The sequence below is a fragment of the Acanthisitta chloris genome, unplaced genomic scaffold (assembly GCF_000695815.1).
Source record: "Acanthisitta chloris isolate BGI_N310 unplaced genomic scaffold, ASM69581v1 scaffold9632, whole genome shotgun sequence".
In the NCBI taxonomy this organism is placed as follows: Eukaryota; Metazoa; Chordata; class Aves; order Passeriformes; family Acanthisittidae; genus Acanthisitta; species Acanthisitta chloris.
This window is the reverse complement of record NW_008662159.1, coordinates 33,944-45,799: the sequence shown is the minus strand read 5'-3', so window position 1 is coordinate 45,799 and position 11,856 is coordinate 33,944. Positions and strand designations below refer to the sequence as shown.

The 11,856-nt window shown below is 37.2% G+C and overlaps 1 protein-coding gene across 1 annotated transcript in view; it reads left to right on the top strand.

Moving 5' to 3' along the window:
* Positions 1 to 1,207: 1,207 nt before the first annotated feature.
* LOC103798247 (chromosome unknown open reading frame, human C9orf84) overlaps positions 1,208 to 11,856 on the top strand; it is a gene marked incomplete at its 5' end in the record, with an annotated part of 34,323 nt that continues 23,674 nt past the window's right edge. The window contains 8 exons of the mRNA XM_009070498.1: positions 1,208 to 1,370; positions 3,249 to 3,351; positions 3,991 to 4,147; positions 4,337 to 4,447; positions 7,222 to 7,351; positions 8,163 to 8,257; positions 9,274 to 9,516; positions 10,568 to 11,019. Coding sequence (XP_009068746.1) covers positions 1,208 to 1,370; positions 3,249 to 3,351; positions 3,991 to 4,147; positions 4,337 to 4,447; positions 7,222 to 7,351; positions 8,163 to 8,257; positions 9,274 to 9,516; positions 10,568 to 11,019 — 1,454 coding nt within the window. The remainder of the gene's footprint in view (positions 1,371 to 3,248; positions 3,352 to 3,990; positions 4,148 to 4,336; positions 4,448 to 7,221; positions 7,352 to 8,162; positions 8,258 to 9,273; positions 9,517 to 10,567; positions 11,020 to 11,856) is intronic.

Sequence of the window (11,856 nt, the reverse complement as noted above, 5' to 3'; positions counted from 1 at the left end):
TATATGTGTATATGTATGTATATATATTATATGTGTATAAAATGTGAGTGTGGATGTATGTGTATATTATATTGTGTATATAAGGGATTGCTTCAGAGAGAGTTGTGGTTGCATTAGTTCTGTCTCAGGAGAGTAGGAGTTTAAACTCAAAAGAAATAGAAGTCCATAGAATCATGTGATCACAGAATGGCTTGGGCTGGAAGGGACCTTTAAAGGTCATCTCTCTAGTCCCAACCCCTTGCCCTGGGCAGGGACACCACCTCACTAGATCAGGTTGCTCAGAGCCCTGTCCAACCTCACCTTGAACACCACCAGGGATGGGGTGTTGACCACCTCTTTGGACAATTTTTTCCTGTATTTACCACCCTCATCATAAGAAACATCTTCCTGCCTGTCCCCATTTTTCTAATTGGCCCCTTTTAAGTACTCAGAAGCTACAGTAAGGTTTCCCCAGAGCCTCCTCTTCTCCAGGCGGAACATCCTAATTCTCTCAGCCTTTCCTAGTAGGAATAATTTTTGTGCCAAAACCAACAGTCCCTGTCTTTTTTCTACTGAGGACCCCAGAGCTGGCCACAGCACTTGAGGTGGGGCCCCACAGGAGCACAGTAGAGGGGCAGAATCCCCTCGCTAACCCTGCTGATTTGGATGCAGCCCAGGACACAGTTGGCTTTCTGAGCTGCAGGTGCACATTGCCTGGCCGTGTCCAGCCTCTCACCCACCAGCACCCCCAAGTCCTTCTTGGCAGGGCTGCTCTCAATCTGTGCCTCTCCCAGCCTGAACTGGTACCATAATGTCACCTTTCATAGTAAATCATAGTAATTTGTAACATTTTTGTAATTTTTTCTTAAGAATTAGGGAATAATCATTTTGCACTGAACTAAATTTCTCAGCTAGAACCTACCTCAGAAGTTCCTTTATCATACTTTAAAATGCAAACAAGGGAAGGAAAAGAAAATACCTTTTCTTTTTAACAAGCATTATATAGGACAAAAGAAAAAGAAAACCAGAGCTTATCATGTGAACCATTGGAAGTCTAGACTTTGTTGCATTTAAAGCTTAAAATTCCTAAAACATTTAAAGTAAAATGTAGTTATTGTTTTGCTGACATCTGTAGTATTCCAAAAGTTGCTCAAACATTCTCTTTATTCTGGTATTTATTACTATGTTTATCTTGGTTTAGAATGTATTATTTCTTACTATTTTTCAGATTTGTGTTTGGAGGAGGAATATCTTTTTATTGATAATCTTGAAAATTTTCGTAAAAACCTGCCAAGTTTATCTAGGCTTCTGAGCAGACTGCAGTTCTTTTTAGTGAACGATCCCCTTCTGGATTCTAAAGGACAGATTTTAACAGAAGAGAGCATTTTCAGGTACCTACAAACTGCTGCTCATATAAAATATAAAAAAAGTCTTTGTATAATGCCATGAATGTTTTAACATCTGTTATGTGTTAACTTACTGACTAGTTTATATTTGCAGCAGGTAAAGACCTCACTTAGGAAGAAAACAATGAGTAGGATGACATTGATATGCCTTAATAAAACTGAATTAATGAAATTATGTCATTTTTACATTCTCTGAGTGTGAAATGTACTCAGGATTGTATTTTTTGAATACTCATAAAAATGTACATCTTTAAAGGATCTTGTCCTCCCTCAAATTGACTGATTTCCTGTCAGTAAAATGCCACTAGATGTAACTGGGCCGGGATTTTACACATACTTCCATGTTCCTTCTTTCTCTCAGTTGTGCTGTCAGTAAACCCAGGCCCTCATCCTTTTGAATTGTATTTCTTCAGGCTCAAATATTGATTATTCTTATGTTTTTGCACACTTTCATATTGCTGTGTTTGATTGAATTTGACTGTATTGTGTCTAATGTCATGAATTTGAGCAAACTGGTACATTAAAAGAGGTATAAGTTACATTAATAATGCGACTAGCATTTTGTAAATATATCCATTGTATGCATACAATCATAAAGTCTGGGTAAATTTTGCGCTGATTTACTTCATGTCTAGATGACTTCTATCACTTCCCATTGCACTTGATAAGGTTGCATGGTTCACAAGCAACGTAAAGCAGATTTTAACTGCTGTAAATGTACCTATATAGTAACAGAGCAGGGGGGAGTGGAGGTGTTTGCCTGTTGTTTGAAACATGACCCCTAGTCTTGCAGTGAGTCTTGGACGAAAGACTGTGTGCATGTGTGCATACGGTAAATATCCAGTGAAGATAGGATGATCCAAATTCTGCAATGACTTTCAGAATTGCCAGTAACAGAGGAAAAAAATGCTAGTGTGAACCTTTACAGAAATAGCTCTCACCTCCTGCTCTGTGGTTGACTAGCAAAACCACAAGCCTGCCCAAGGTGGAAATCTGAATCTCTTCACGTAGCACACAGAGAGGTGCATTTAGACAAAGGGATACAATGAGACAGACTTCTATTTAAGTTAAAATTCAGTGAACATCACAAGGCCAGGCATGGAACAATCTGTACTCTTCAGTCTGAAGTATTCCTGCAGGAAATCAGTGGTGGCAGGAACCGATGAGGGAGTTATCCCCCTAAAATGTCCTTATAAATTTAGTGCCTGTAATGGCCATGGGAGGCAAACCTGATGAAAAGTTTTATTTCTGCTTGAGATATCTTCATCCCTGTTCTGCTTATATCCTTGCTTTACAAGGCAAGTAGTAGCCTCACTCCTGAGTTTTGCTTCTTAGCATTTTTGAAGTTTCTCAGTTAAACCAGGAAACATATTATTAGTTTTTATTTTAATTAATTGTAAGCACACTCTGCCTTCATCGGTGCTGAATCACTCCTGAACATAGAAACTAAAGGTGACAAAAGAGAAGTAAGGTCAATCTTACAGGTTGCTGAGATTATAGCAAAAAAAATCTGGCATTGAAAGAAAATAAGGTCTGCAGCTTTTGCAGAAAGCATTTTTGCATGAGAGGACTTAGAGATGTCAAACAATTTTACTATGAGGGTTTTTTCTGTAACTTTTTAAGGCAGGTCCCAATATTAAGTGGTTCTGCTCTGCATATAATGTATCATTTCTTGAAAAATATTTGAATTTAATTACACAGATCACTACAGCATCCCTTGGAATTGCTTGCTTAGAAAAGGCACGGATTTAGAAAAATGTCTTCTGCCATGTGTATGTCTGTCAAAACCAGAGCTATGACTTTCAGTCTTAGTCAGGAACTAATACAAAGAAGTCACTTACTTTCTTTTATGGTCTTTTAAAGAGAATGTTTGACTTTCCAAAGTGAAATGAAGATGGAAGAGAGTAAAAATGAATTGCAGGAGATTAAAGAGAACTTCTCTACCATATCTATAAAAGATGAAGAGGTATTATCCTGTTGTTTCATACTATATTATGTTAGTGGCTGTTTTATGTTAAGTGTTTGTTCATCTGCAATTCATCTCACTGAATTCTTTCCATACTTGCCAAATATTTAGAGCCTTCATATTTCCAAGATTAGAAAATGCTGGAATTATTTGTGGGTTTTTTAATTCTTGGGAGCTGTTGTTAGGAATCTCCACCCTGATCAGCTGTTTCTCCTGGTACCTGATGTGTTGCAGTTTTATGCAGGTAGGTGTTACACGAAGAATAAAAATTAACCGGGACATGAAGCCACAACTTGCGCCTGGGAAAGGGAGAGCTCCAAGACATGTTCCAGGATTCAGGGAGTCATCCTGTCTTCTTTTTTGGAAATAAAAAAAAGTCAAATCTAATTTTTGCTCCATTTTTCAAAATTCTGAAACCAAACTTTTACACTCCACTGACTCCATTTGAATTCCATAACACTGTGTTTCGCTCTGTACTGAGCAAAGCTTTGTGTATGCTGTGTGTCATATGATGTCTTTCCTAAAAGATCTTAAATTGGTTTAGAATTAAGTTATTTCAGGATTTTGGAAAAGCTTTGACTGTACAATAACATCAAAGGAAATTTACTTACCATTCTGTTGTGATTAATTTTTTTTCAGCATTTCATGTTACCTGTTGAGTTAGAATTTGGCAAACACAGCAACAGCAGATCAGATTCTGTTAAGATTCCATTGTGCCTGGAACTGAAAGAGTTGTTCGGTTTAGCTCCAGACACTATTGCTGATGAAGACCTGTGCAAAGAAGTCATCAGAGAAGGTGAGGGTTGGTTTTCTTAAGTGAACATTGCTCTTATCAGCTACAGCATTTGGGGGTTACCTAGGATGACTGCAATTTTCATAACAATGTAACTCAGAGGTTCAGTAAAAAGATTGAAAGACAAAATGCTCTGACAGAAAAAAATTAATAAGTGGTTAATTTGTGGCACCTTTTAACATCTGTTTTCAGATCTCAAAGCAGGAATTACATGCAAAATAGAAATTTCCGAGTTCCACTGTCCCGTTCCACAGGAGGTTTGCTCCAGTAATAGTGCAAGTATGTTGGAATTCTGTGAGTCAGGTAAGAAGATGTGTATGAATCAAGGGATGATATTTAAAATAAGTTTTTCAAGTGATTGTTCCTATATTCTCTTTGTGGAAGTATGCACCACATAGATAAGAGCATTGGCTTTGTGTAATCTATTATTTTCTACTTGCACCATAAAGAGATAGAAGTGCTATAATCCTTTCTAGGGCTTTGTAGTCTAAATACAGCCTTCATGTTGTATTTTGGCTGCAAGTGATGTCCACAAATTTTGCACTTCATTAGCTTTTTAGTTTGGTTTTTTTTTTTATCTAGCAACTTGCCTCCCCAGAGATGAAAGTTAAGGCAGATTGATTAAAATTGTGGAGTCAAAGAGCACAGATTAAAATTTGCTGAAGTCTTACATAAGTGCTTTCAAAAGAGGGTGATGGAGGACTCAAAGAAGGACTGAACTTATAACTTCCAGGGGTTCAAACTTCCTGTGCAGACATTTTGGCTTGCAAATAGTTCAGTAATCATGTGTGATCAAGAAGTTAAGTCGTATAGTGACCACAGGTGTTTTCCACAGAAATAAACTGAAAGTCTTGAATCTTTGCTAACATCCTCATTGCAGAAGTGAGGATGCATTGCATCGTTACTTCTCCTACGCTGGCATCAGAAAATCCTTTGTATGTGTCCACCTTTAATAGCTTGAAAACTCAAGTCATGGTGTTTACAATGCATACCAGTGCTGAACAGCTTTGGTGTCTGACTGCTCAGCCTAGTTATCCACCCTTTATTACAATTTCTTCAGGTTCCAGGTTGAACCTTTAAAAGTAATGTATGCTCTTTGCCGGCTCTGCTGTATTCACAGCTAAATGTTGGCTAAGAGAGCCTCTCCTCCTGTATATGGTAATAACAGGTTGACTGTGATCTTCTTTAGGATCTTGTCCATTCTTCTGGAGTAGATGTGTAGTCAAACCATCTTGAATTGTTTTTTAAAGCAAGTGACTGCATTAATCTCTACTACCAGCTTCCTGTCTTAGCTCTGCCACTGCATCGAGCAAAATCAAGTTGTTGGGGCACAATATCTGCTTGTGGTTTCTTTTTTTGGATAGACTCACATCTATAGGATAGAGTCGTACAAACCTGGGCATGCAGTGCTAAGATGTTGTTTGCTAATGGAAGTGCCTATATCGGGTGTCAAATTTCTACTGAGATACCCAACAGTCTTCTCCTTCTTATTAATTTTGCTGTTTCTGAGTTAGCAGAAGCAAAATATATTTGCTTGAACTCAGAGTCGTAAAATAATGGCATTTTCCATAAACATTTCATTGTTTGCCTTTCTCTCTTGCTTGACATAGCAAGATGAAGAGGTTAAGAGACAGGAGAGTTCACTCAGTCATTAGGGAATGTCACCCTGAGTGTAGGCAGAGTTTAACAAATGTAGCTGATCAAAATATTCCAGTCTAAAAGGCAAAAAGAACTATACAAGAACAAATATAAACAGTCTTGCTCAAAGAGGAAGAATTGTTCTTTTTAGATGTGGCAGGTATTTTTGCTGACCTGAGATCAGCTCCTGTCCTTTTCAAACAAAAATGCTAAAAATATTTCTCCCAACAAAAACCAGTTCGTGAGCTGATGTTCACACTCAGAACTTCACTGAGGTTTTTCTGTTCTATGTAGTTGGGAAAGAAGTTTTACTGATTAGAAGTATGTTGCTTTCTTTGGTATCCACTTTTATTTCTTGCCCCATTTTTTGGCTTTTGTGGATGGTCTCTGGCTTTCTCACCCTGTCCCTTATCCTTCCTGCCCTTCCTGCTGTACAATCAGCTTGTTAGGCTGTTCAAGGAGCAGCTGCAAGCAGTTGAACAGGTGACTGATTCAGAGCCTGCTGTGTGCCAATTGGCCAAACAATGTGTGTATGATGGTTGCATCTGCTTACTGCCTGTTAGGATGAATAGGGAATTTGTTACAAGTGTTTTTCCTTATAGAGGCACTGATTTACTTACGGGTTTTCTGGCTTAGTTTTCACAGAACATGGAACAACTCTGTTTTTTGTGACCTCTACTTTCTGGTTAGAAGAATGCCAGAGAGATGAATACCAGGGCAGTCATGTAAACCACCAAATCAGTAAAGGTGTAGATTTCTGACTAGACTTGAATAAAACCCAATAATCCATGAATATGTGCACATTCAATGTGATTGGGGAAAAAAATTTTAGAAGTGACTTGCAGGGGACTTTTTAACATGCCAGGTGTGTTTGGATGGTGCTTTAGAAAAACTCTGGTGTTATAATTCATTTCAGTGGTCGTCCCTAGAAATTTCAATGAATAATAATTCTGCTTGACAGAGTAATTTTGTCTTTAAAATCCTGACTGTTTCTGAAGTTTCTGAGTCCATTCATCTGAATCTTACAGCCACCACAAAATTGTCTGAAGTCTCTCTCACATCTCATTAACTTAACTCATGGGGGAATTATCTAAGGAGGCCAACAGGCATGAATCCTTAATATCAAAACCTCAGCCATGGTACCTGATGATTTAATTACAAAAATTATCATACCTGTGAAGAGTATATAGCCAGAAGTACATTTTAAAAGAGTTAAAGAAATGTGATCTACACATTGTTATCCCCAAATTCTGGAAATTAGATATGAAGCATTTGGAGTATATAGCTGAAATAGTGGATCGTCACATGAAAATGTTGTGTATTTTAATCCAAAACTTCACCAGTGTGAAACTCGTAAGCATGTGTATTTCATTCACAAGTAGCTTTGTCATCTTGATTTTTTTATTTTTGTTTTGGCTGGGGTTTTATGCAATTTCTAGCTGAATATATTCCATATTTGAAAGATGAAATGGAAGTGCCTTTAACTCCTCCATGCAGACAACAAAGATCATGGGTTAATTTTCTGTGCAGAGGACTTCGAGAAGAAACTATTTCTCTCCCTAGTAACAGGTAATGACAACTTGGTAGGGGCAAATTCTGTCATAAATCCTCTAAATCACAAATCCCTCAAAATTATTGAAAAAATGGCTGTAGTCTATTTATGATTTGGTACTTATATTCTTTGAGCTGCATATATACTGTGTTTTGTGTGAAAGAGTGATGGAGTGCATGGTCCATGTCTGTGGCTTTCCAGGGTAGTCTTAGAAAGGAAATGACAGTTGCTTCTGTAGACCTCTGTCTCCCAGGGCATTTAAAGGCCTGACATTCCAGTCACATTTTTGGACTAGCCACTGTAAATATTTTTGTATTTAGCAAGTATGTATATGTGTGTGTATATATATTTACACATATGGCAAACACAAATGTTGCACAGCTATCACCTACAAAATCTCCAGCAGAGATACAAGAAAGTATTGTCTGTGTTTTGGCGCTATCCTCCAACAATGGATTTCAGGCCTTTTCATGCTGACATAGGATTAGGATTGCCTCATCTTTTCCTTCTCATCTTGTTTTTACGACTGGTATTTTTTGCCTTGCTATCTTTCTCACATATGCACAAAGCATTTAAATATCCCTCTGGGGAGGGAACCACAGTCTAGACAGAATTCTTGATGACTTGAAGCCTTGATGACTCCTCTCACTCTTCCCTGTTGACCACAGTGTTGCATGAACTGACCGTCTATAGGGATAAGAAAAAACTTTTAATGAATGCGAGAACGAATGAATGAACTGAAAATTTAAAAACAAAGTATATCTTTAAAACATGGTTTTATATAAATCAAAATTCATACCTCCAAGTCTTTTTTTATGTTCTTCATAGTATTTTGATTACAGAGCCCTCTAGGGAATACTTAGAGTCTTTGGTATGGCAGTCAGAGAAGTACCGGGATAATATGAACTCTCTTTTGCTTGTCGGTAAGGATTTCTGATTGATGATTGATTTCTAACTGATGTTGCCAAGTTTCATGTACATGGAGAAATATAGCAGAAAAGGCAATGTTATATTACAGAGCACATATTTTGAGCCATTGACATTTATCTAATTAATTGGACCCTCTGAATTCTGGACTATATGAGTACGTTTAAAAGATTACAGTATGGCAGCATGGAGGCTGGTATGTCATGTATCCTTCTGTGGCGGTAATTTGAATGAACTAAGGGGTTTGTTTTATTATGACACTGTTCAGCTCACTAATACTAATTATGTACAATAATGGTAGGGACTGAAATTTGGTAATCTGTTGATCTCTTGTGTGTGTGCCATTTTCCCTTAAATAATGTTTCAAAATATGTATCAATCAATAGAAAAGTAGCGTTAATGGAAAATGATGTTTTAACTTCACAAGAGCGGAGTTTGTGTTAGGAAGCAAAATACACAAACTCAGAATAAACTGCAGGCTATTTATGACAGCAGCAGAATATGTGTTACCACTGTTCTTTCATTTTATTTTATTTGCCTTCATTTTGCAAGCCTCGGGATTAAGTTATGCATATTACTTGTTATGTTGTCCAATTCGTTTGTACATTGATTTATAGTTGAGAACAATGTCTGGTATACTCATTACTATTTAAGTTAGGGTTTTAATCAGGTAAGGGTTATGCTAAGTCTTTGTAAACATGACAGATAAACCCACAGATAATGAACAAGATAATTTGTAACTTTAGTATTGCAGCTACACATTATTCGATCTGAAAAAATTTAGCCCCCACCTCTCTTTACTCATAGACTCAGTAATTAAAAACCACACTTGCTCTGATCATGCTCACTGCTTTGCTCTTACATCTGTTAATGGACACTGAATTACAAATGGAAGTATAAACAATGGATATATGTAGTAGGTCATCAGTTCTTGGAAGCTTTCATTTTCCAAAATGTCATTCTGCTTTCATGTTTCTATATTATTATATGTGCATTTCTGGTTTTATTATAGAACACCAGGCTGTTAATCTTGTGTATCAGCATCATTCACTGACAGATCTGCAGGAAATGCTACCAACTGAGGCAGAAGCATCAATGTTTAGCTCATTAGAGGAGGCCTGGTGGCTTCACTTGGGTTTAAATACAGCAGCCATAGAAATTTTGGAGCAATTAAATATGGATGACAGTAATGCAAACAGTTTGCTTCCAACAGAAGTAGAAACATTCACTCAATTTGCATCATACCAGTTAGAAAGTAAGTATCTTTGTTTTAAAAAAGTTGTTAAAAGGCAAAGATAGGTACTTTAACAGAGAGGCACACAGTGACATTTACGTATTTTGAAGAACAAAGGAAAAGAAATATTTCTTACGCTTAAGAACAAAAGGTTTTACAGCTAAATGCAGAGCAACACCACTGAAGTTAAGGTGTACTTTCATGGGCTTAGAACAAGCGCCTTTAACTACACAAAGTTATCTTTTCTATTGCCATGCAGATGAAGAGTAGCCTCCATCAGCCGTACTGTTTCTTAATAGAATAGTTTCATTCGGAAGAATTTCTTAATAAATGGTAGTTTTGCATTGAAGTATTTTAATAAACCAGATATTCACATAGTCCTATCTGCAGAAGGTCAGTGAGGGGAGTAAGTTACCGCGAAAAATCTTTATTTTGTGATGCTATAGAGGTGTTTCATGCTGACCATGGTTTTAAAATTAAGCAGATCTTAACTTCAGAATTTCTCATGGACCATTTTGCACACTTACAATCAAACTTCACAGAAAATGAGAAGTTATTTGGGTTTTGTTATATAACTATGGCTTGACTGCAAGGCATCAGTTGTGGTTGTAGAACTCCAAAGACTGACAATAACATGATATATTGTGAAACAAATAGACACTGCTCATGAAATACCATTTCTAATTAACTTCATTTTGCATAGTATTTAGCTATTGTGCTTCAGATGGATGTGCAGCCACAGTGCAAACACCTGCAGTTCTAGTGAGGCACGTCTTTAGAGGAAGCAATTACATTCTTTACCTCTTTTTTCCCCGCTTAAAAAAACAGATTAAAAAAAAATAAAGTAACCTGTTACTTTTTCTTCCTAATGAAATGTGTTTCATTCCACTTCCTAGAAATCTAACTTGCTTAGGACTAGTCAGTGCAAGTTTTCTAAAAGTGGATTCTAATGATCTGAGAAGGCAGAAAGAAGTTTAAAAAACTGCTTTCTCTAAACAATCCAAAGTCATTAACTCCAGCCATGAGAGGTTGCTGTTTTGTTGCAGCAAAGAAATTCAACTTTATTTTTCAGGGTGGCTTGAAGATACTAATTTCATGACAGAGGAAGAGCTGCTTTCTGCTCAGAGACATCAGTTGGACAAAGGAATTAGTCCTGACCTGTCACTGCAGGCTCAAGGGCAGCACTTTACCCTGCCTGTGAGTGGTGCATCATCTGCCAAAATTCACAGTCCAAACACATCTGTGGAAGAGCTGACTGGAGGAAGCATAAGAAAACTTAAGGTAGAAGAGGCAATTGGGTTCTTAAACCAAGAAAAGAAAACCCCTAAATCATCTGAATCAGTCAGCTGTAAAGATGTGTCCTCTGAATTAGACAACTCATCCTGTAGTCCAAAGCCTGCATTGCTTGCGCTTGGTGCAAAATGGAACAATGATGATTCTGATCTGAACAATTTTATCATGATGAGATCTAAACATACACTCACCCAAAATGATGAAAAGAATTATGTGGATAGTCCTGAAAAAGGTATGTGAACCAGTTTATTCTGCCATTTTTTCCAGATTTAATTCTCCTCTATTTTACCAGTTACAACAGATGCTCGTTCATCCTAGTAGATTGACAGGTAGAAGATCCTTTGTGGTAAATGGTAACATTTTTATGGTCTTACATGTAGCTGAATTTTCAACCAAGTGTCTTACCTTCTGGGTTTTTTCCTTTAGATATCTTAGGGGATTTTGTTTGGTTGGTTTAGTTGCGGGGGGTACTTTGTTTTGGGGATGTTTTTTTGGTGGTGGAAGTTGTACTTCATGAAATAAACATATGAGTTTATTGCTATTCTGAAAAAAAGTAACTCTAAATGGTACTTACTTCAAAGGCTCTCCTCTGTCCGTGTTCTGAATCTGACCTCCTGGACTCTTTGGAGAAGTAGTAGTTATCAAATTAATTGTTGTTAGCAAATAGTAGATATCGATTTACAATAGTAAATATCAGTACTCTTACTTTGGTCAAACCAACATAGCCCAGACAATGAACAAGAGTTGCTCATTTGAGGCAGTTACCTTGGTGCAAACCCCATCAAACAATGAAGCAGAACAGGTATTAGGGAAAACGGGAAGTTCTTGGTAGCCCTGTTCTTACTGATGACAATGCTTGGGAAAGAATGTCAGGCTATGTGTTCAGCACTGCAGAAATACAAAATAGCAGAGAGAGAAACAAAGTAGAAGAATTTCCTTGGGGTTTTTTTGAAAAAAAGAAATATCTGTGACATAAAATAGTGGGCAACAGTGACATAATCCTGGATTCACTTTTTCAGGGTCAAATTGTATTTTAAAAAGAAAATTTTTTTTGACTTGTATGTCAGA